Source organism: Trichoplusia ni, chromosome 16 (assembly GCF_003590095.1).
Source record: "Trichoplusia ni isolate ovarian cell line Hi5 chromosome 16, tn1, whole genome shotgun sequence".
NCBI lineage: Eukaryota > Metazoa > Arthropoda > Insecta > Lepidoptera > Noctuidae > Trichoplusia > Trichoplusia ni.
In genome coordinates, this window is record NC_039493.1 from 5,248,190 (window position 1) to 5,273,554 (window position 25,365).

General features: G+C 38.8%; 2 protein-coding genes across 2 annotated transcripts; one reads left to right on the forward strand and one right to left on the reverse strand.

Annotated features, from left to right (window-relative positions):
• Positions 1 to 348: 348 nt before the first annotated feature.
• On the reverse strand, positions 349 to 1,519 carry LOC113502000. Its single transcript, XM_026883349.1, has 3 exons — positions 1,351 to 1,519; positions 935 to 1,021; positions 349 to 453 (listed from the first exon to the last, which is right to left on the reverse strand). The coding sequence occupies exons 1-3, from the start codon at positions 1,447 to 1,449 to the stop codon at positions 427 to 429; spliced, it is 213 nt and encodes a 70-aa protein (XP_026739150.1). The 5' UTR covers positions 1,450 to 1,519; the 3' UTR covers positions 349 to 426.
• Positions 1,418 to 25,058, forward strand: LOC113501996 (tripeptidyl-peptidase 2). Its single transcript, XM_026883345.1, has 26 exons — positions 1,418 to 1,601; positions 2,385 to 2,566; positions 2,648 to 2,779; positions 3,679 to 3,865; positions 4,238 to 4,388; positions 5,499 to 5,662; positions 5,745 to 5,988; positions 6,097 to 6,227; positions 6,343 to 6,505; positions 7,197 to 7,267; positions 7,383 to 7,522; positions 7,731 to 7,908; positions 8,839 to 9,004; positions 10,604 to 10,770; positions 10,970 to 11,148; positions 11,391 to 11,608; positions 12,131 to 12,242; positions 12,340 to 12,462; positions 12,551 to 12,706; positions 12,879 to 12,967; positions 19,703 to 19,917; positions 20,334 to 20,445; positions 20,521 to 20,593; positions 20,692 to 20,777; positions 22,531 to 22,702; positions 22,897 to 25,058. Exons 1-26 carry the CDS (start codon positions 1,418 to 1,420, stop codon positions 23,104 to 23,106), a joined length of 4,005 nt encoding a protein of 1,334 aa, XP_026739146.1. The 3' UTR covers positions 23,107 to 25,058.
• The last annotated feature ends 307 nt before the right edge of the window (positions 25,059 to 25,365 follow it).

Here is a 25,365-nt window from a genome sequence, read left to right on the forward strand (position 1 = left end):
ACAAAAAAATGTCAATATTGAAAAATTGTGCCGCGCGGGAATCGAACCCATGCTGCACTGTGATCATTGGCGTGGTTACGTGCTACCAATCTACTTGGATTGCATACCAAATATTCATGTTTTACCCTTTAGCTCTAGAAGAGCACAGCACAGTGGTATACCTATTATCTAGTAAATTCATGTCACTATGAAAAAGTGGGAGAAAACTTAGGATATGGTTGTGATGTTGTAATTTAAATTACAACACACTACAGTAAAAGGGAGTGTAGCATAAACTTTTGTTTGTGTCCTAAGTAAAACCTAAAAATCTGAATTAATGTAAAAAGGTTATAAGATAAAAAAAAGGAATAAGCTTGAAGAAAATTTATTAACAACAAAAATATCTATTACATAATTTAAATAGCTCTACTCTGATGATCTTCATGTTTAATTGTCTGGAATTTTTTCTAACCCCTGAAAACAAATAAATGACACACTTAAAATAATCATTGAATCTTGAGTGATTACAAATAAATAGTAGCATCACTGTGGCTTAACAAAATAATATTTAATTAACCTCATTTTTTTACATAAGGAACTTATGTAAACGTATACTTATGTCGCACAGGGTTTCTTAAACATTTACCAACTTTTTTTTTGTAACAAGCACCCAGACTCATGAAGAGCATTTATGGGTCACACAAACAGTTGTAGTATGTGGGGATTGAACCCATGAACATGTTATGCAAAGTTGGTTAGGTGTGGTGACCTCAAGCACTTGGCTATCCATGCAGTATATACCACTAAAATGTCAGATAATTTCATAAACAATTGAGGTTTAAGGCTGATGCCAGCATCCAGGTGTTAATAAACACTAAGCAATGCTGAATTGTAAAATGTTTTAAAAACAGTGATGAGTAGATTACATATAGTAGTAATATAGTTAGACTCTTACATAGACATTGTAAGGGTTTCCAGTAAGTCTAAGGTCTCTCTGGTAAAGATGACGGTTCCATCTGTCATCTAGTGACCTCCGGTAGTGCTGGAAAACAAATTATTAAAATATATTACAACAAAGAATACTAACTACAATAAGTCGTGTACTTCTTCTGTGACCAAAATAAATGTAGTTCATGTTAAATAAAGTTGGTAACTGTTGAAGTTTAGAATAATATAATATTTGTACTACTAGAGCAGGGTAACAAGCTTGCTTTTTGCCTTCGTAAAAATATATTCCTGGACAGTATTGTGAAAGAACATTGCAAAATTCGTCTACTATATTATCTGTGTGCATTTGAAATCTATGGGACAAGGCACTGTACCTTCTGAGTTTCGGGCTGTTATCTAATATGTTATGCTAAGTTTACTTACGTTGCCAAGTGATAAATTGTGAATGTGATAAAGACCCCAACCTGGTAAACCCAGGGCAGCCGTGATAATGAAAGCACTGGGCAGAATTTCGTACCACATCTTAGCAAAATATAAGAACAAATATAGTGGAAAGAACTTGGTGATACGAATGACAGTTAACTGTGTGTTGCCAGATCTTGAATCAAAAACTTGTTACAATAACATGTGCTACCGAAGTTTTAATGAAGATAAACACAACGAAGCAGGTAAAGGTAAAATATACTACAACTACGCAAAAAATCTGCATGTTTAAATACAATTTTCTTTACGCTAAATACTAAATGGTATAAAAAATGGTTTTCACTCTTTTTTTATGCCCCCGTAACATAATAAAAATTAAAGTGTTTAGTAAACATTGAACTCAGTGTTTAGTTAACATGTTTCTGTCTTTTATTGCAAGAGTATAATATTATAAGATTATAATAAGAGTAAATGGTAAAGATGGCGATGGATGCAGGATATATTTAGAAAAAATGTGAAACCTAGTTACACAAAACTTAATATTTCAATTTTCATGCACAGAAAGGAAAAGAGTGAGAAATATATGCAAAATACACATCGTTGATGAGACTTACATTTCCCAAAACTAAATAATGGGTCCACCAAAGAGTAAAACCTGGAAAAGCAACTCCTGCAGCAACTATAATATATCCTGGAAGAATGTTAAACCACATTGTTCATAGGTTTAGTACAATGTAAAGCTGTTATATCAATGTCACAATAAAAAAGAAATTAATGGTTTTAAATAATACATTTTTGATAGGCTTTTATCGGCCAGTCTTAGAAAATAAAACCTACAAGAACTGTTTCGTTTATTTCCGTTTCTTATTAGTCTTGATAAATTTTAATATGATTGAATTGTATATATTGATACATATTCCGTATTTTAAATAAAATTAAATCGAAGTGAAACTCTTAATGGTAGTGTTTTAGACTAAATATCTAGCAATTCCTCCGTAGAAAATTATTTAGAGTATTATGTTTGGCCACACTAGTTATCAGGTCATCAAAAATGGCAGACTCTCCGATCGACTGTGACTTCCCTGTTTGGGGACTATTACCGAAAAAAGAGACGGGGGTTGTATCCTTTATCAATAAAAATCCCAACTATGATGGAAGGGATACTGTTATTGCAATATTTGACTCGGGCGTGGACCCAGCAGCCGAAGGATTAAAGGTAAAAAAATGTCATGTCACGATTTGTTTAGTTGCAGTTTTATTGTATTTCGGGTCGATATTAATGTTGCTGAGCTTGCAGGTGACAAGTACAGGAGAAACGAAGGTGATCGAAAGGTTTGACTGCAGCGGCTGTGGCGATGTGGATACTAGTACTGTCATTAGAAAAGTTACCGATGGATGCATTACCGGTCTTACGGGTCGCAAACTGAAGGTAAATAACTCTTACAAATATCATTTAAAAAGACCCCTACAGTAACATTCTAGTGTTGTACAAAATTTCACTCGTCAATTCTTGTATATCAACTAAATAAACCGATTTTGATATTACTCAATCTTTTGTGATATGCCATTTTATTTGATACCAAACTATTGTATAAAAAGTAGTCGATACACAATGGACAATTTCACCATATATATTTATGTTGCTAAACCAATTTGATAAAACATAATTATCCTTAAACTGTCCAGAGAATCTGCAGTAAATCCTATAAAATATGCATCCATGGTATGTGTTGTAAAATACTATAAAAAAAACCATTCTTTTAACACTATTCTGGTGTTACAAGTATATTTTATATCTAAATTTATTGCTCTCAGTTGAGGTCATTGTTGATATGAATAATATGCTGTTGATACTAATTCCCTCTTAGATTGGCTCAAGTTACTCCACTTTGTAAATATAAGCTCAACCTTCTATTGTTAAATAATTTAAAACCCATCAATTTACCACCCACATACAAGTTTGTAACAATTATAAAAATATATTAAGGTACTTTAAATAAAAAAAGCATGCTTCTGAAGATTATGATAGCATCTGGATAGTTAATATTAAATACATAGCAGTTTGCACATTTGATAAAAACGTTTATTTGTGTATATGGCTTGTTGCCAACAATATAACAAAGACTACTTTGACTTTTGTTTACCTCAACTTGTCGATCACAATAGAGGCTGAATCTTGTCTCCTGATATAAAAGATGGATTATTTACTTGGAATCAATTTTATTTTAAAATAAACAGAAAGGTATTTTTTAGACAATTTGTAATGAAGAAATCTACTTCCTTGCTCAAAACCTAAACCTAATTGATGTATTTTTAAAATTATTATAGATCCCAGAGGGATGGAAGAATCCAACTGGCTCATGGCGTGTGGGTGTGCTATACCCTTTCAGTTTGTACCCTTCTAAGTTGAAGGAACGCATACAAGAGCACCGCAAAGAACATGAGTGGGATGTAGGGTACAAGCCAGCATTTGCTGAAGCCAACAAGCAATTGCAAGACTTTGAAACTGATGTTGGTAAGTAACTGACAATTTATTGCCAAAAGTTTAATTATTTCAATATGTATCCGTTTAAATATATTTTGATGTTTGTAGTCTGTTGCATTTAAATAAGTGACAGCTGTGACAGAGCTGAGGCATATACAACATAGTTTAAAATAAATGGTTTTAAAAGTCTATTTAAATTACAACAGGAGTAGGTATGATATTTAGAACCTGTTAGATTTATGAAAATCTTATTGAATTAATCTTGTTAATGTAAAAGTCAAATATTGTAGTGTGTAGTATTATTAAAATTATAATCTATCTCTAAGTGTATATCTCATGACCCTTGAAAAAATAATTACTTGTTACCCCCTTCTAATAACTGGGAATTTTCTTTATTTATAGCATCAAAAACTCCAACATTAAGTCCTGAAGATAAGATCCTAAAGGAGGAGCTGGAAGCCAGAGTGGAAGTGCTGCAGGCAGCTGAAAAGAAGTACAATGATGTGGGACCCACTTATGACTGTGTGCTGTTCCATGATGGCAGTATTTGGAGGTCAGTAAACAGGCATACAAATACATTTTAGATCGATTTAACAATAAGAAGAATGTAAAACTTACTCATTGTGTTCTTTCTTTATGGGTGACATACAACCTGGTGTCTGGGTTTTTATCTGATACCTGGCCTTTTCCCTTACTTGGGTTACTGTGTGTTACATTGGCGCTAGTTTGATTTGGAGGTGGTGACGCTCCGTCATTCTACATATAAATCTGAGCCACGTACCACTCCGTTAAAATGACTTAGGGCGACGCAATGCAGGCCTTAAGATACAAGGATGGAAGAACAAATATTGGGAAGCCAGCTGCGTTGAAATGTCGCAATGGCAACCCATTATTAAGTAGCATTGTGGCAGCGCCAACACAGGAATCGTGTGGCATTGTCTATGTTGAAATTATTGTGTTGCAGCTACTCAGTGAACCTGGACTGCCCATATGCCATTACCCTTAGTTTTTCTTTGCACTATACAAATTTAATTTGAGAGAAGCGACAAATTCACCACTGATTAAAATCAAGTCAATCACAAATGACTTCATTATTAAATAAATAAATTTGCAGCACATGCATACAAATATTGTTTTTGTCAAATTTATTCAAACAACTGAGATAACAGACTAGTTATAAAGGCCATCTCGTGCATATAACTTTAACCAGTATTGTTGCTATGTAATAGTGGCATTACTAAATAATAAGAAGTGGAACAAATCAAATCTTTCAGCTTCTAATTATAGCTCTATTATAGTATCATGCTGATATCTCAACTATGATAAATTGTTGCTATACCTATTTACCCTTATTTTCCTGCAGTATTTCTTAAATTACATTTTCATAAATGAAGAATATAGTATAACTATCAGCTATTTAATGTGTTATCCTTGTGTCCTAATTAATATTGTAAAATAGTATTACAAACAATTTCAAATAACCTATTCTACACTGAACTCTAGTCTGCTGAGAAGATAGCTCAAAGTGATAAATTATAAATGACATCTAGATTTAATTGGTTCAATAAACATTAATGGGTTTCCAAGCTGTAGTTAGTGTAGGTAATATCAATGCTAATAATGTAAATGTTAACATTGATAAAGTTGGTTATATTCCTTCTAGAGCATGTATCGACACGTCGGAGTGCGGCGACCTGGCGTCCGGGCCGTTCCTGGGCGAGTACAGCGTCACACACGAGCACACGCACCTCACGCCCTTCGACGAGATGACCATCAGCATCAACGTGCACGATGAGGGACACACGCTCGAGGTCGTCGGCATGTGCTGTGAGTAGCTTTATATTCTTCTCAATGATTAGTTAGAAGAATATGTGCATGAAAAGTGGTTTGATACTATTTTGTCCCTCAGCGACTCACGGCACGCACGTGGCGGCCATCGCGGCGGGCTACTTCCCGTCGGAGCCGGACCGCAACGGCGTGGCGCCGGGCGCCAAGCTGGTGTCGCTCACCATCGGGGACAGCCGCCTCGGCTCCATGGAGACCGGCACGGCGCTCGTGCGCGCCTGCATCAAGGTCATGGAGCTCTCCAAGCGCATGCGCATCGACGTCATCAACATGAGCTACGGCGAGCACGCGCACTGGTCCAACGCGGGGTGAGATCAACAATCTCTTTTAGTCTCTTTATTCTGGTTGACCAAGAGTACATGTCCCAGTTAAATATTATAAATTTTACTGAATAATAACCCAGATTATCTTTGCAGGCGTATCGGTGATATAATCTGTGAGGTTGTGAACCGCTACAATGTCTCATGGGTGGTGTCGGCTGGAAACCACGGACCAGCCCTGTGCACTGTAGGAGCTCCGCCTGACATAGCGCAGCCTATATTAATTGGTGCGCAACCTTTAAATTGAAAGTTAGCAATGTTTTGGATATCGAGAACGAGTCCTTAACAGTGGGTATCGCGAGTGTAGTGGGAGGCAGCAGGCTGACGTGTTGTTGCCGGCAGGTGTGGGCGCGTACGTGTCCCCGGAGATGATGTCGGCGGCGTACTCCATGCGCGCGCGCGTGTGCGGCGGCGCCTTCAGCTGGAGCTCGCGCGGGCCCGCGGCCGACGGCGCGCCTGGCCTGGCCGTCTGCGCGCCCGGCGGGGCCGTCGCCGCCGTCGCCAGGTAACACACACACACACGTACTCTGTACTGGAGCTCGCGTGGTAACTGCACGAACACACATACACAAATACACGCGACTGTGTGCGGACGTTTTTTCTGTTTATGGGCAGCGCATGAAGCGGCACGCATAATTGCACGCGTAAACACAAACTTACTGCAATATACGACGTTGCTATGAACAACAAGAAGCGAGACGGGAACAGTGGCGGTCCGCGCCGCTGCGCCCGCGGTGTCTCTAGCATGTAGCTAAGATCGCGGCGGGCGCAGCGGCACTCTTTCTCTTATTGTCTTTTAAAGAGTTGCATATTCCCCAAACTTCTCATGTTCCGTTGCTGTAAACACTGGGCCACTTTCTATATTAAATAATACACTTTTAACATTGAATTTTCTTCTAAAAAAGTCGATCATATCATACTCCATTGCGACGTGATTATGTCTGTGTTGCGCGTTTTCTTAATAAGACTGGCAGAAGATTCCGCTTCGGGTGTAGCTTCATCGAGAAATGTCACTGCATTAAAAAAAAAAACGCCCCATTTAAAACAAACGCGTCTAAAATCGTTTCTCCGTAAACGCACTGATACAACGCCATATATTTGAATTCAGTGCAGTCCGTGCCGCTTATCGCAACGCGCAAAGCCCCGCGTCTCCGTAAATCACGCTTTGCACTTGTAACATTATCTTCTTGTTACAGATTCACTTTGCGAAACTGTCAACTTATGAACGGCACGTCCATGGCAGCGCCTCATGTAGCCGGAGCAGTAGGTTAGTACATCCTTTTAATCTAATAGATGTTCTAAAACCGGCACTGTTGTTGTTTGCATTCCATATCGTGGTTTGATAAAAATCTTAAATTCTCATCGAAGTATTTCTGTTCTAGCGGCCCTTATCTCGGGTCTGAAGGCGAAGAATCTCCCTTACTCGCCGTACTCGATCAAGCGCGCCCTGGAGAACTCTGCCACGTACTTGTCTCACGTTGAGCCTTGGGCTCAAGGCTGTGGGCTGCTCAATGTGGAGAAGGCAAATATATTGTTCATTAATTTATACAGTTTAAAGAAACGTCATTTTTAGCATATCCGTTGAGTACCAAAGATTTATTTTTATACAATAAGGTATTCAATTTCCCACATAAAACCAAAAATGTTTAAATAAGAAGCAAGTTTAATATTGTAATACAGGCTTCGGTAGATTTAAATTGGTGGCAAGTTAGAAGTGTCCGTTTACGCAGGCGTTCGAGCTGCTGTCGACGCACTGGTCGGCGGCGGAGCGCGACGTGACGTTCAGCGTGTCGTGCGGGCCCGGCGCCGCCAAGGGCGTGCTGCTGCGGCCGCGGCCCGGCGACCCGCCGCGCGACCTCGGCCTCAGCGTCGAGCCGCGCTTCCTGCAGGACCACACCGACATGCAGAGTGAGCGCGCACGCTCTACACACACGGACCGCATTTCTACTGCTATTGCACTTCAACTGAACAGCACTCGGACTGCACGTTTGGTTGCAATTTTATTGCAGTCGAGTCCACTGCATTCAAACTGCAACTGCTGTTGCATTGCACTTCAAATGCGGTCCGTCTGTCTAGGGTTTAACTCTAGTAGCAGATACGATGAAACTCTCATATTGCATTTAGGATGAATTCCGCGTCGAAAATGAACATTTTGCTATAAATTCATTAGTTTTGGTTCGCATATCATTTACTTGCATTTCCACATCGGCGTGACTTGCACAATAAAGGACGCAAGCAACTATGCAAATCGTGAAACTATTAACAACCTTGTATAAGTAGATTCATTATATGGGCCATATTTAATCTACATTTAATTTTGTTACTTAAAAATTAATAATACAGTAAACTTATCTGTTTGGACCAGTTTAGTAATAATAGTCATAGGTTGTCCATGTATATTGTAAGTCATTTGCGGTCTATATAAGCAACTCTTGACCCGTATTTTCAATTCGTAGGCCCGAAAATCCCTTTGCTCAAGGATATTATAATAGAGGGATTATTTCCTAACGGTACGTTAATGACGTTTATTTTATGTAGATAATTTAGTATTCTTCCATTTCTTATATGGCGAACAAAATTAGAATCAGAATAAATGACTTATGTATGTGCTATAGTAGTCTAGTAAAAAAAAAATATGATAGGCTATTTTCAGTATTCTCTTTTTTACCACTGTAGAAAACGTAAATGATAATTCAACCTCCTTTCAAAGCTTATTCTTACGCTTCTTCCTACAAACTGGTAGTCACTTTTCCATGACTGATTGACTTATGAAAGTGTGGCGAGTTCTCCGGGCCGCTTTGCAGATTCAGCAAAACCTATTTAGCGTGTCTGTTGCAGACAAGTCGATAATTCCGAAGCAGATCGCGTTCGGCGTGCGGCTGGCGCTGGGCTGCGACGCCGCCTGGCTGTCCGCGCCGCAACACCTCGACATGATGAACGCGGCCAGGCCCTTCACCATCAGGGTCGACACCACCTCCCTGCCGCCCGGACCGCACTTCACTAGGTAACCGCAACTACGTCATTCACGGTCGAGATAGTTAGGAAATCTACAGTTTGGCGCCTTATGCTGCCGGTAGTTATGGTCGTTCGCTAGTAACTGAAATTAAAAACGGAGTAAGCTAAAAAAGAATTGTTGCTCAAATAATAAACCCGTTTTCAAAAATTACGTAAAATGAAATAGCATTATTTCAACTAACTCAGCATATCGCGATCTATTGCTGGACTAAGCCCTCCTTAAGTTTTGGAACATCGTTACTGGTCCTCTGCTTTTTTCATCCAGACCAGAAAAACGTTGTGGCTTGTAAAACTGTGTTAAAAGTGATGATACACATACCTGGGTAGTTCGATAAGTACTTAGTCTCACCGCCCGATGGCACCACTACCGTAATATAAATTTATTTTCGTATAGCAACTCCTTCTAGACGGCTACTCTCAAAATTTCGGCTATATTGGATTTGTATTTTCTGTGTTCACGCGTTTTTTAAACAGTCGTGTCTGCGGATTGTAGAAAAATGGAAAAAGAGCAATATCGGTCGATGATTCGATTCTTGTTTTTGGAAGGGTAATCGCGCAGCAAAATTTAAGAGCGCTTTGATGCTGTTTACGGTGACACTTCTCCGTCAATGGCGACCGTGAAAAATTGGTTTATTCGAGTTTCAACGTGGTCAGACGTCAGTTTTTGATGAGCCACGCCCAGGTGCTCGAAAAACGGCTACCACAGAGGATAACGTGACAAAAGCTCATGATCTCGTGTTGGCAGACGCCGATTAAAGGCGCTTAAGATAGCTGAGGCAGTAAACATCTCAAGATCGTGAAGGTCACATCCTGCATGAAGTGTTGGGCATGAGACAGCTGTCGGCACGATGGGTGCCGCGTTTGCTAACTCCGGACAACAGACGCATCCGTGAGACCACTTCAGAGCAGTGTTTAACAATGTGTAAACGCAATCCGAAGGAATTTTGGCGTCGTTTCGTGACCGTTGACGAAACATGAATTCATTGGTTCACACTAGAGACCAAGGAACAGTCGAAACAGTGGACTTTACCCGGCGAAAGTGCTCCGAAAAACGGCAAAGACCGTCCCATCGGCTGGGAAGGTGATGGCCACCGTTTTCTGGGATTCACAAGGTGTGATCTTCACTATCTAGAGAGAGGCAAAACGGTCACAGGGCTCTACTATGCCGAACTATCGGACCGATTCAACCTCAACCGCCGTAGCCACGGCCAAATTGGTCGCATTAGGTTACGAAAAGCTGCCCCATTCACCGTATTCTCCAGATTTGGCACCGTGTGACTTCTTTTTGTTTCTAAACGTGAAAAAATCCCTCGCCGGACAGAAATTTCAATTAAATGAGGAAGTTATTGCCGCCACAGCGGCCTACTATGTGGTCCTAAACGTATTCTTCAGTCTAGTTAAAAAAAGTTGGAGCATCGCTGGATCAAGTATATCGCGTTAAAAGGAGACTATATTGAGAAATAAATCGCGACTTTTCCAAAATTTTCGTTTTCCTGTTGTAGGCTAAGTACTTATCGGACTGCAATAGCTAATAGTGTATCATTTAGTTCTGTCCCTACCACTGTTGTGAGCGAGCTCCCCCCCGCAGTATAAACGCGTACGACGTGTCGTGCGTGGAGAAGGGCCCGGTGTTCCGCATCCCGGTGACGGTCCTGCAGCCGCAGCCGCTGCAGCTGGCCGCGCCCGCGCCGCCCGCCATCGTCGAGAAGAAGGTGCTCTTCAAGCCCGCCACCATCGTCAGGCATTTTGTTATCGGTGAGTGCTACCTACAAATGTGCCCAAATCGAATCGAAAACAAGAATTAATTTAATATTATATTCTACTGCACCGATGGAGTGTCAACACTATTTCAATGTCTATTCCTAAGACTGCATCCCACCTTGTGACATCGACTCGATAAAAACGTTTGTCGTTATCAATAATAGAATTACTTGTTTCATAAATCACGGTACAGTACCACCTGAAGCCACGTGGGGAGTGTTAAAAATCTCAACGGACGACAAGGAGAAGGCTGGCAGATTCTTAGTGCATACCATGCAATTGTTACCTAAACGAAGCTGCAGGTGTCACGAGACTCAGAAGATGATCAACGTGAATGCTGAAGCACCTACAGTGCTGCCGTTCCAGTTAGTAGTAAGTTTATTTTTTCTCTTTTTATCTCTGTGTCAATCTGCCTCCATCGGTATATTCCTCGGTGCCGAGCTATCGCGTTGAGTCCGCACCGCCGCATTGCAATAGATCGCGGGGGGTTGCGGGAGTCGCGTCTGTTTTGAGGCTTGCACCCCACGAATTATGATAAGTGCGCGCAGTTATTTCCAGGATAAACCTTAGATGGCCGGATCCGCCGTGCTGAAAAATAGTATTTTGTTTACCAGGGCGGTGTAACTCTGGAGGTGGTGATAGCAAAGTATTGGGCGAACATCGGCGACATATCGGTGGACTACAGCGTGGAGTTCCACGGGCTGAAGCCGGACTTTGGTTCGCGACTGACGCTGGGCGCGGGCGAGGCCGTGCGGCCCGTGCTGCTGGCCGCGCTGCGCCTGCAGGACGTGCAGCCCAGCGCCACGCTCAAGTACTCCGAGCCCGTCGTACGGTGAGGCACTCTACACACACCTACTGACGCTGGGCGCGGGCGAGGCCGAGCGTGGGATGGACGGTTATTTAAGCCACGTCCGCTCTTGTAACAAAAAGAGTTGTTACAGGAGTGGGCGTAGCTTGAGTGGTCCAGTATCGACTCCAGTTCAGCGCTGCCTCGTACCGGTGGTACGCGTTGGTCAGGCGTGACTCGCGCTTCATGAACAGTCAGCGCGTACCCGCGCGAGCCAGCGCTTGACGGATAGAAACCGTGCGTTCAAGTTTGGGTCCTCGATTTGCTCCTGTTGCCTTCAGTGAGTTCTACACGCGGCTCAGAACGTCGCGCGACTTAGTAGAAAGCTACATGTTAAAAATAATAATAAATTATATACTTTATTATATGACAAAGCGTTGGTGAGTCGTCGTTATTTCCACCCCTAATTAACCTTTAACAAAACTATTACATACTACTACTGTTGTTGTCTGACTTGAATCCTGAAATCCTAAGATCTTGGTCTAATAATTAAACTTTGTTCCTTAGGCCTACAGAAACAAAACTTTCTCCGCTCACGGCGCGTGATGTCATCCCTCCCAGCCGGCAAATTTATCAACTAGTCAATATTTATAACTTCCATATTGCCAAGGCTACAGAGGTATCTATTTTTCTTCGACAAGGTTTATCTTTATTGCATCAGCAATGCTTTAAATCCAGTAATAAAAGTATACAACTTACTACTTAACGTCCTACAGGTTTCACCAATAATATCGTTGCTTTGCGACATGCTATATGAGTCGGAGTTCGAATCGCAGATGTGGATGTTGTACAATAGTTGTAAGCAGCTAATGGCAGTTGGAGACGCATATCCTTCTAAGGTAAACAAAGATGTGCTATTATTAATGTACCATGTTTTTTCATACAATTTTCTTCAATCTCAAACTAACATCAAACTTTTTATTGCAGTATTCTGTAAAACTGGAGAAAGGCGACTACATACTAAGACTAAACATTCGTCATGAGAATAAAGCTTTGCTAGAAAAGTTGCAAGAGTTGCCGGCCACTATTCAGCAACGGTTGCAGCAACCGATCACGCTGGACGTTTACTGCTCGCAACCAATGGTATATCTATTAATATGCATTATGTGATGCATTTGTTGGCGATATCGCACCAACGCCCATGCGGCGGATGCTGTGGTGTCCGATTTGATACATTTTGTTTCTGTGCAATTGTAATTTTTGAGGGAACTCACACATGATTGGTTTTATATTAAATATTTTTATTTTATTTTAGGCAATAACGGGAGGCAAAAAATTCAGTTCGTGCTCCTTGTCAAATGGACAATTATTACCATTGTACTTCACATCTGTACCCTCAGACAAGTAAGTTGTATAGGTTATTTTTTAAATTCACAACAATATGTGTTCACGACGATAAGATCTATATAATCTTGGCTTGTTTGGTGAAAATTTGAAAACTAAACTCTTAATTAAAAATACGTCTTTCCTCTGAGAACATTTATTTTAACACTGACACATGTCATATCCTACGATACTTAGATGAGTGAACTGTATGAATGTAATTTGAATGTGTGTGACCGAATGTCTGTGCACGTGAAAGATTGAATCTGATTTGATGTATGAACTATGAACTTAATCTATTTAAACATACCGCCCACCAAAGGACGTAGTACTTTACAAACCTAAAAACAGTTGTATAGGTATACAAAATAAAAATCGAAACAAAGTCTGAGTACAAAATTAAGCTATTGAAACATCAAAGTGTGTATGTTGAGTACTTAAATGCAATACTTAAAAATAACACGCATATAAAATATATCTTCACATATCTTAAGTTCTAAACAATTTTATAAAGATCAGTGAACCCCGCCCACCGTGATACAAAATGATAACTCCACTTAGTCCTTACTTACTAAATGCATACTTAAACAATAGACAGAATATGCTTCTACTTTATGAATAATACTTATGCGACAATAATTAGGTGGGGTTTCACTCTTTAATTATCAATGTAAAACATTTAAGCGACAAATGTTAACAACAAACAAAAGAAAAAATACAAATCCCTGTTTGTATTCTATACAAACCTACCATAGCAAATGTTCGTAACATAAAGATTAACGTAACAAAATACAATATGTATATTAATATTTGTTCGTTTATACAATAATGGTTCTTAATAACTGGTAAGAAGGTACTTAGATATCTACATTATAACATTATAGCTTAGTAAGTTAACATCAATAGTGAGTAAACAATAATTTTACTTAGGTAGTAAACATAATTTACTAATGGGACGTTTGAATTCGCCATTTTTACATTTAACGGATACAACACGTGCGATATTGTCTGGCCCTAAATATTTTTTAGTTATTTTTCCTAAAATCCATTTAGCAGGTGGGATATTATCGTCTCTTAAAATTACTATGTCACCAACTTCAGGTTCGGATCTTTTAGTGTTCCATTTATATCGCTGATTAAGATTAACCAAATACTCCCTATACCAACGCTTCCAAAAGTTATTTACAATTTTTTGTGTTAATCTCCATCTATCCAGACCTACTACATTATGATTAGAATTATCTTCGTCGGGGATACTTATCAATGGTTCACCTATGAGGAAATGTCCCGGTGTTAAAGCTTGAGGTTCGTTAGGGTCATCACTCATTACTGTTATTGGCCGAGAATTAAGACAGGCCTCGACCTGAGCTAAAACAGTAGACAGCTCCTCATAGGTAAGTGTGCTATCTCCGATTACCTTGTATAAATGTGTTTTTACGCTGCGAACTCCAGCTTCCCAGAGACCTCCAAAATTAGGGGAATTTGGAGGAATAAAATGCCATGTTGTATGCTCTAAGCTCAATAACTCCTCAATTTCACGTGGCACAGATGACTTAGCACGATCGAACATCTCACGAAGCTGTTTGTTGGCACCAACAAAATTAGTGCCGTTGTCACTAAACAAATCTTGACAGTGACCTCTCCGTGCTGTGAAACGTTTAAACGCTGCAATGAACGCCTTTGATGTCAGATCTGTTACTACTTCCAAATGAATGGCTCGAGTAACCATGCAAATAAATAAACAAATATATCCTTTATAGGATTTCGATCCTCTACCAGGTGAGAATCTCACACTAATAGGTCCCATGTTCAACCTAACTTCTGGAATTTGACCCATCAGTTGGTTGCTTTTAGACTTGGAATATCTCAAACATTTAATACACGATCTGTAATGACTTTTAACTAATTCTTTCGCTCGCAATATCCAATATTTCGTTTTTAAATAACACAACATAGCTTGAGGTCCACCGTGAAAGGTTTTATGATGAGCATCACTAATTATAAGCTTGGTAAGATGACTCTTAGCAGGCATAACGATGGGATGCTTTGTATCATAAATTACTTCTGACTCATCAATACGACCGCCAACTCTTAGTATCCCATTTTCATCAAAAATGGGACAAAGAGTGCGGAGCTTACTTTTCTTGGGGACGAATTTCTTCAACTTTAACTGTTTTATCTCTTCACTAAAATTTTCTTCTTGAACTTGTTTGATGCATACAATTAAACTCTTATCTTTCTCCGCAGGTGTTATAACATTTGTATATGATTGTTGTTTTTCCTTTGGTAGTCTTAAATTCTGTAAAACCCTTCTCCAATAAGATATAGCTTTTAAGGTTTTAGACAGTGATGAAAACATAGTCCAGATGAATTTATTCTCCAATACAGGTAAAACAGTTAAAGATGTGTGTTTTTCTTCTTCATGAGTGTCCTCGATAATGACAGAGTTATCAAACTCTGTAGTTGATTGCGAAAGCCAAGAAGGTCCTGACCACTATAATGAATGTTCAGGTAAATCCTGTGTTGCTATGCCTCTTGAAACACAGTCAGCTGGGTTCAAATCAGTTGTAACATGATTCCATTGACTGTAGTCTAAAATATTAAGAATTTCCGACACACGATTACTCACAAAGGTAGTCCAGCGGCTAGACCCGCCTCTTAGCCAGGCTAGAACTATTGTTGAGTCGGACCACGCATACCAGTTGTCCTTCGGAATGTTCATTATTTGTGAAACTTCAAATAATAATTTTGCTGCTAGAGCTGCACCACATAGTTCCAATCTAGGAATTGATATCTCCTTCTCAATAGGGGCCACTTTGCTTTTTGCTGATACCAAACTTACACAGATTTCGTTGTTATTATTAATAACACGAATGTAAACAGCAGCGCCATACGCTACCTTTGAAGCATCACCAAATGCATGCAACTCAACCTTTGACCCTGGACTAAAACAATACCATCGTGGTATGTTTATATTATGTAAATATATCAAACTTTCTCTAAATTGTGACCATTCATTCGTTAAATCTGTAGTCAGTACATCGTCCCAATCAAGCTTCGACTTCCACAGCTTTTGGATAAATATTTTTGCCTTGATGATCACGGGCGCAATCCATCCTAATGGGTCGTACAGTCGGGCCACATCCGACAATACCTGCCGTTTAGTAACAGGTTGTGTAACGTCTGGTAATTCTAGTGAATACTGAAAACAGTCTATGTTCTTATGCCATTTTAAGCCTAATACCTTCATGACAGCGCTTGATTTTAATCTAAATGAATCGTCGCTACTGTGATTGTCCTTTCCTATATGTGTCAATAAGTCTTGATTATTGCTACTAAACTTTTGCAGTTCAAAGCCGCCACTGTTCATCAACTTGTTCATTTCATTATATATGTGTACAGCCTCTGGTAGTGTCTCACAGCCAGTCAAGAGATCGTCAATATAGAAGTCCCTCTTTGTAATACTTGATGCAGTAGGAAATCTTGCATGTTCTTCATCAGCTAACCTTTGAAGGGTTTTTACAGCCAAATATGGTGCGCACGCAGTACCAAAGGTCACTCGCAATAATTTGAAATGTTGTAACGGCTCGTTTGCTTGTGGTCTCCATACAATTCTTTGAAAGTCTGTGTCCTCAGAATTGACTTTCACCATTCTAAACATCTTAACGATATCTGCTACTATGCATATCCTGTGGCTTCTCCAACGCATTAGAATGTGTCTCAAATCCTGTTGTAACTTGGGACCCACCATCAGATTATCATTAAGCGAAAAGTTGTTTAATCCTTTACATGACCCATCGAAAACTACTCTCACTTTTGAGGTGTCTTTATCTTGTCGAACCACGGCGTGGTGAGGGAGATAAACTGCTTTGGGATTATCTACGTCTTCTTTTTTTATTGGTGTCATATGATTCATTGTAAGATATTCTTGTAGAACATTGTTATATGTTTCCTTTAGGGTAGGATCTTGCTGTAATTTCCTTTCTAAATACTCATATCTTCTTGTAGCTATTATTACTGATTTTCCATATTGACACTCTGGATCTTCTTTATCAAAAGGTAATTTAACTATAAATCTTCCTTCTTTATCTCGTGTTGTTGTTTTGTCATAAAATTCTTCACATTGTTTTTCTGTGTCTGTCATCTTCTTCTGTATCAGGTTGGGCTCATTTTCCATTTCCCAAAATTTTCTAAGCAGTTCTTCTCCACTTAAGTGTAAATGCATGGTGATTATTCCATTATCAGCAGAAGTTGAATTTTTTGACACCCTCCCTGATAATACCCAACCTAGGGTAGTGTTTTGTGCCAATATTTTATTGTGACGCACAATACCATCCAATAAAATCTCGCTGTATACTTCTGCTCCAAGAAGAATATCAATTTTACTAGGTGTGGCGTAACCTGGATCGGCTAGCGGTATTTTATTTAAATGTAGCCAATCAGGTGAATGTAACTCGGTTGAAGGAAGCAATGACGTAACAGATCGCAAAACATATGCATTTACTTGGATTGAAACCTCAGGGTTATGACGTGATACCACTCGAAGAGAAACCATGTGCTTGACATTCGTGTGGCTACCGCCACCTATACCGGAAACCGAACCGCTAACATGTTTACGGGAAAGTCCAAGCAATTGAACAACTGACTCGCTAACAAAAGACGCTTGCGACCCTTGATCTAATAATCCTCTTAACTGTTGTTTGTACCCGTACTCATTGTACGCCCAAACAGACACAGTAGCTAACAAAACTTGACTCGGTTCTAAACCTCTACTCGAAAAATTTGTTGAAATAGGTGTACTCACGGGTTTGTCTGACTCACTCTGCATAAAAACATCCTCAGTCTTTGATTCACTGCTCACTTCCTTTTCAAAATGTAATAATGAATGGTGCCTCCTGCCACATCGCTTGCAACTTGCTGGATTGCGACATTTAATAACTGGATGAGATGGAGAGAAACAATTAAAACACAAGTTATTGTTCTTAACATAATCTTGCCTTTCCTTTACACTAAGTTGACTAAATTCCTTGCAATTATATATATAGTGTTCACCTTTACACTTAGAACATTTAGTAGTTACGTTAGAAATATTCCTTTTACTTTCAATAGATCCATGAAAAGACTTCGACTTTGTGTTAGTATTGGTACGTACCTTGTTCGAATCGATCATCTCCAACGACCTAAATTTCGATTCCAAAAACTCAGATAATTGTGTCCATGACGGTAAGTTGTCACTAAGTACACCTAACTTATATTCCCACTGCTTTACGGATTCAGGATCTAATTTAGAAACCACTAAATAAGTAACAAACGCATCGTTAATTGACTCGGTACTAATACCCATATTACGCAAAGATTGTAAACAAGTTGTAGTTGTATCCAATAAATGTCTAATGGCGCTAGAAGATTCGCTAGTAACCGGTTTTTGTGTAAACAATAATCTCATAAGTGCATTACAATTATAACGCTTATTATCATAACGTTTAAGTAACTGTTTCCAAGCTTCGTCATAATTATCATTAGTGATAGAAAAATTACGTAACAAACTTTCCGGCTCACCTGATAAATTACTTTTAAGATAATGTAATTTTTGCACCGGAGACAGATTCTTATTGGTATGAACAAGCGAATTAAACATATCGTAAAACGATTGCCACTCAACATATTTACCACTAAATGTAGGTAACTGCACACGCGGTAATTTCACCTCGCACTCACTGACCGTTTGTTCAGCACTTAATTTTGGTGTTACGGACGAAGTTTCACTCGTTGACGCGACATAAGGCTGCAGGGCTTCTTTCAATAAAGTTTTGTATGATACATATAATTCCTCGAACTCTTCATATATATCTTCCGTGAAGTATGAATGCTGTTTGTCCTTCAAGGTCACCTTGCCTATAATAGACTTGTGGCCATCTTTAAACACTGTCCACAGTTGCTCCAAATTGTCCAATCTGGTTTCCAAATATGGTTTTTTAATCCGTTCTTTCGGTGTCTTTTTATAGTTTTTTTCTGCCTTCTTCAGGTTTTCCAGCACTTCCATTTGATATGCCAGAAGCACTTCCATGGTGTGAAAATGTGTAGAGAGACGAAGAAAGACGTTGAAACTCCAAAATCCAAACAAATTTATATAGATTTGAATGATTATTTTGCTAATGATTTATTAGTTACTCGCACGATGTTAGCAAAGATAATCCACTCTGGCATGCTATTGTTCTCGCAGTGCCGACGACGCACGTGGTCATTGGAATCGACTTGATAAAATCCGGCTCGGTTTGGACCATATGTTCACGACGATAAGATCTATATAATCTTGGCTTGTTTGGTGAAAATTTGAAAACTAAACTCTTAATTAAAAATACGTCTTTCCTCTGAGAACATTTATTTTAACACTGACACATGTCATATCCTACGATACTTAGATGAGTGAACTGTATGAATGTAATTTGAATGTGTGTGACCGAATGTCTGTGCACGTGAAAGATTGAATCTGATTTGATGTATGAACTATGAACTTAATCTATTTAAACAATATGATTGTCATGAGTATTTAAAAGTTTTTTTAATGTAAAAAGACAACCTACTTTCGTATAAGTTATTGTAATTTGGCAAAATATTTAGGCTTTATACTGGTGTTTAGTCAGCAGCAGATACATGTTAATGAAAGAAGCATGAGTTCTTTACCCTTTCATAGGATAATCGGTTAGGTGTGACGTCAGCATGAGTCCAGTTCAGATGTGTGTCCGTGTGTGTCAGGGTGTCCCGCTCGCTGGGGGCGGCGGGGCAGGCGCTGGCGGGCGGCGTGACGTTCGCCAAGGACGAGCTGGGCCGCAAGGTGGACACGTACGGCCTGCACGTGCTGCTGCCCGAGCCGCCCAAGCGCGCGCCCGCGCCCAAGGACAAGGCGCGCCCCAACGACGACTACATGGACGCGCTCAAGGACTTCTGCACCGGCTGGCTCGCCAAGCTCGGTCAGTGCGTGCTTCTAGCGATTCTACTATACTACATACTACATTATATTTTAAACGCGAAACGCGGTAGCTTCAATAGGAGACTGACCGACAGACAGACACTGAAAATTTTAATATTGTATAAGTAAATTGTTTAACGTTCAAAAGTGCCATATACTGGTCTAATTAAAATGTAGAATTTGACATTGACTTTGAAAGTTTGTATGACCAAAACCACTGAATCTTTTTAGACGAAACTTGGTACATCAATAGTAGATAACCAGAATTAACAAATAGGATAGTTTTTATCCCGATTTTATTTTTCCTGTCTCATCATTTTCGTTAAGTAGCGGACGGGCCCGGGGAACAACTTTTTATATTATATTTAGATTTAGATGGTGGAACATGTACACTCATAATGATTATGTATTTTTTAGAGGGTGATAAACTAGAACAAGTGTACGAAGAGTTAGTTGAAAAGTTCCCAGGATACCTCGGCGCTCATATCGCGTACCTGCACGCACTAGACCCACCTACCGATGCTAAGAAGTAAGTTGAATGAGCAATGTTGAGTAAGTTTTTGAACACCGTAACTGTAAAACAAATTTTTTTTATCTATTTCAGACTACCTCATGCTAACGAAGATCCTGATGTAACGACGGCTTGGTGTGAACAACTTATTACCATAGCTGACAAGGTATTGACTATTAAATCATGTAACGTTATTAACGAATCACATTATTTTAATATTTTGTAATAGCATAACTTATTTTAATTCATGTATTTTTCTCCCAGGTAATAAAGGCTATCGATCAGGAGAAACTGCTCGCATACCTCGGTATGAAGAATGATACTCGAAGTGATGCGAATAAAATAAAGCAGTAAGTTTATTTTTTTCCTATTCTAGCTTAGGCCCGCGACTTTATTCGCGTTTAATAGTTACTTTTCACCAGAAGCATATCTCGATTGGGTGACATATAGTTGCCCGTGTAATAAATACTCTTGATATAAATATATTCTTGCATACATGCATTTTGCTGTAATTTTATTTTAAAACTGCTATATCTCCTATGATATTTATTGAGTGTGGAACGTGAGATAGAAACACGCTTGTACGATATCACTACACACAAAGCAAAGTTGATAGAAATCTCTGTTACTATACTACGCACGCCGAATGTTGATCCCTATGACAGTTCGTAAGCGCTTAACATTGTACTGACGTCCTGTTACAACAAATCCTTTAGAGGTCCATTAAAAATTCGATAAAATCATAATTGTTTACATTTGTAAATTATAAAAATGAATATCAAGAAATTGTTACTTAATGATCGCAAATAGTGGAAAACACTCAACAACTACATGGTACGTTCTGCAAAAGTTACGTCAAGCTGTTATCGAATGAGGGATCGATAAATAAAATATCGATAAGTTGGAAAAAATTAAAATATTTTTCCAGAGAGCTGGCAATTATGAATTCTTTAAAATTCAATTCAAAAAGAATTCTAAACTCTTTAAATTATGCAATTTGATAATAAGGCTGTTACTTTTTATCTAGTGTTTTATGTCCATCAATTCGCGTAATCTTTTTTCAAAATAAATAAATATTGCTTTTTGTGTTGAATGACCTGGCTGAATGACATGACATTTGCCCAAAAACAGTATTTTATCGTTTTTTTTAATTGCTTTGCATCACTAATACAACTGTCAGTTGAAACGTCATAGGGATCATCATTCGGCGTGCGAACTATAGACAGCACGTTTCGCCGAAAACTTAGTTGATAGAAAACATTGTCCGTAGATATATCGGTCCATAGGACGCACTGTTGACTGACATCTCTGTTCATAGATAGCACCTCTTGCCTGAAACTTTGTTCATAAAATCCACTGTTTTCAGATACCTCGTTTCACAGAAAATGTTTTTGGAGAAGAAACTATTAACATTGCCAAATTACAACAATTTTTTGGAGTTATTAAAACGATACAGCGCTAATACATTTCGGACAAATTTGTTGGAAAAATGTCACGAATAGTTCCTAATAAATAACATATCAATTTGGTATTATAATTTAATAATTTGTTGTAACGTAGCGGCTAACATAATGTGTGTCTGAATCTAAACTAGAAAACCAAAATTGTTGTAATTTGGCAATGTTAATAGTTTCTTCTCCAGAGGCATTTTCTGTGAAACGAGGTATCTGGAAACAATGGATTCTATCTATAAACAGAGATGTCAGTCAACAGTGCGTCCTATGGACCGATATATCTACGGATAATGTTTTCTGTCAACAAAGTTTTCGGCGAAACGTGCTGTCTAGTAACAGAGATTTCTATTAACTTTGCTTTCTGTGTGTAGTGGTATCGTACAAGCGTGTTTCTATCTCACGTTCCAAACTCATATTTATTGAAATCCAATGCGATAACTTTCAATTTATTAAATTAAATACTCGTTTTACAAATGGTCATATTGTGCAGTAAGCTGTCAGTATTAATATTGTCATTGATATTGACGTTATATTGGCGGAATTGACTAAGTCCATTCCTATTGAAAGACATTTCCCGCAAGGGCTAGTGGTTCAGCACTAGTAGTGGGAGTGTAGCTGCGTGCGTGTACATTGCGTGGTCGTGTGTCAGGGAGCAGGACAAGGCGCGCTGGCAGGCGGTGGAGGCGCTGTCGCGGCGCGGCGCGGCGCTGTGCCGCCTGCGCGCGCTGGCGCACAGCGGCGCGGCGCGGGACAAGCTCACCGACGCGCTGCACAACAACATGGCCGACCTGCTCAAGTTCGCAGACCTCACCGACGCCAAGGTACGCGCGGGTACTGCCCTCGCACGACCTTAGCGCCATACATATTGTGAGATGTATCAATATGAAAAAGCTATAAGGATCAAATTCGTATAATTTTTATATATTTTGTTTTACAATGTCTGAAACTCATAAAAATAACAAGTAATCTAAACCAATCCAATACAAAACCTTCAATTTTGTATTTTTTTACTCAGGCGATCCACTATGGAGTATGGCACTGCTTCAGCTTCAAACAATGGGGCCGCGCCGTGAAGCTTCTGCTCAAGATCCAAGAGGAGCGCCCCTCAAAGGAAGTGGAAGAGCGGCTCATAGAAGCCTACCAGCAGCTGGGATGGAACTTCTATGCGAAGGCGGCGCAATCCGCCCTGCCCATCAAGTACCCCTCAACCTACAGACCGTTCTAGGTGACCTAACTAGTGTACCCATATATATGTACTGACAGGAAATGTTCGCTGCTTACATGTCGCGTCTACCTCACATACGTACGTTTTGATACCAATGTATTGACTGATGAAGGTTTCCACTTCACTTTTATATATGCCCAATGTTCGTATTAACATTGTTACTGGTAGATGTGTAAATGCTTTTAGTTTCTTCATATCTGCTAGATAGTTGGCCATAGATTTGCCAGAAAGTACCTGGCATAATTGTTGGCTATTAAAAATATATTTGCCTGTGCATTTTGAAGCAATTATACAAAAGCCAATATCAAGTACAAGTTTGTACTTAGTGTTGTGAAGTATACATGTGAGTAATAGAGCGGTATTTAATATTAATATGAATATATAAAAAGCACCTTCAACATATTCCTTCAGTACATGTCAGCAAACACAAGTGCTTAGCTTGAAGTATTCAAGTACGGTCTGCTTTCGCGATGGTTCTGTACGTATTCTCTATGAAATATACTGTTGTTTTTATCAATGCCTTTAATTGTAATAGGAAGTATTGTAATCGAAGAAGTTTGTTGGATATATGAAGTAGAAATTATCTCGTTCTAATTGTGGTGACTATTTAGCAAATTAATGTCAAATCAATTTCATAATTTGAGAATTTTAATTAGGTATTTCTTACGTGGCTTTTAAACTATTTGAATAGTTAAAGATTCGACACTGCAAGCGTTACTACATTATCAAGAGAATCAACCTTATCATTAAAACGTCGTTACCTCATATTTGTCTTTAGGGCGGGGTCCGAGTAATGTCATGGATTCACGGGTTTATAAAACGTACTACCGGAATGTTTAGGAAGATAAATATAAATAATGTTAGGAGATTATTGTTTTAGTGATCAAAGCTCGGCAGGGCTCGCGGCTTGCTTGCATGCTAAACGTTGACGAGTTTGTGAGGACTAACGAATCTTCTACAAGTTACTAGAATACCTGTACACATAGTTCTAGTTCTTATAATAAGTATCAATATGTCAGGACTGTATTTAAATTTAATGCAGCATTTCTTCTACTCGTAATTGATTTACTGAAGTTTTGTGACATAACTTTTGTCTTTATGCAATCCAGATGCATTTAGGCGTACATCTGCATTTAAAAAGATGTAGAAGATTCATTAGTTTAACTGGATGCTTTTAATAGTCGAGCGTTGTAAAAATAAGCCATTTTGTAGTTTTAATACAAATTGTAATTACAGGGTGCTCTTATGTTGTGCTCAAATAGTTCAATGCTTCTACGTGGTCATGTCATTATTAAAATGTCAAGAATATTTGTTTATTTTTAATATATACAAGACAATTATGTGTATTTTTTTTTACTTCGAGTTCAGTTCTATTTTATCAAGCTATCGTTGGTGTTCTACACAGAGGTGATATTGTTTTTTTGTTTTATTTTGCGTCTACTGCATTTAAAAAGTAACCCTTAAAAAAATTGTTGCCTTTGTTAACTGTTAGTGGAAGCAGAACCTTTTTCATGTAATTACGTTCAATGCTTTTAAACGTGCATTGAAAACTTTTAACTTATTCATAAAACGTAGTGGATTTACTATATTGACAGTTTTTGATACCCAGACTTGGTCGTGTACTGTATCTCACTGCCATAGATTTAAGAATTGTCCTTGTATTAAGGCTAGGCGAGGTTAAGTTCGATGTGGCAGCCAATCATTCTCTCACCTCTTATTGCTTCTATGTGTTAACTATTCTATTCATACTATTATGTACAATTAACGCCGAAGCAAATTGAAGATAAACAGATTGGCTGCTGCACTCCAAAACATATAAGTACATTAAGATTTAACGCAAAATACGACTCTTATTATAATCTTTACCATAACATGAGACTACCACGACTGTAACAGATAGACGTAAGATAACAGTTCACGAAGCAATAATTAATAAACGAATTTTACTCTGATCCATGGATGTATCATTAAAGTTCAATTTACACCATTTTTTCCGTCATTCTATTGTTCTAAAAAAATATTTAAGTTCCCTCAATTTTAACTCGAGTTATTATGTAAGCAAAAACAGCAAATACCAGTCATAATTAGAGACTGAGATACTAGAGTTTTTGTACAGGAGAGCTGTTCATACTGTCACGAAACTAGTAGCTGAGCAGCTGACAAGTCTACGAATAAAAATCAGGGGTGATGTCGCGTTGGACTCTATGACCTAATATGTTTTTTATTACTATCTTCTAGATTATTTGTCCAGTCTCCGCT

Excerpts from the sequence above, each read along its gene's own strand:
- LOC113502000 (XM_026883349.1), bottom strand. The coding sequence starts at position 1,449 with ATGTGGTACGAAATTCTGCCCAGTGCTTTCATTATCACGGCTGCCCTG. Across the intron at positions 1,022-1,350 it reads ACAATTTATCACTTGGCAAC|CACTACCGGAGGTCACTAGA; the intron begins GTAAGTAAACTT and ends TTTGTTTTCCAG. Across the intron at positions 454-934 it reads GAAACCCTTACAATGTCTAT|GGGTTAGAAAAAATTCCAGA; the intron begins GTAAGAGTCTAA and ends ATTTGTTTTCAG.
- LOC113501996 (XM_026883345.1), top strand. The coding sequence starts at position 1,418 with ATGAAAGCACTGGGCAGAATTTCGTACCACATCTTAGCAAAATATAAG. Across the intron at positions 5,663-5,744 it reads CGAGGTCGTCGGCATGTGCT|CGACTCACGGCACGCACGTG; the intron begins GTGAGTAGCTTT and ends TTTGTCCCTCAG. Across the intron at positions 12,463-12,550 it reads GAGACGCATATCCTTCTAAG|TATTCTGTAAAACTGGAGAA; the intron begins GTAAACAAAGAT and ends TTTTTATTGCAG.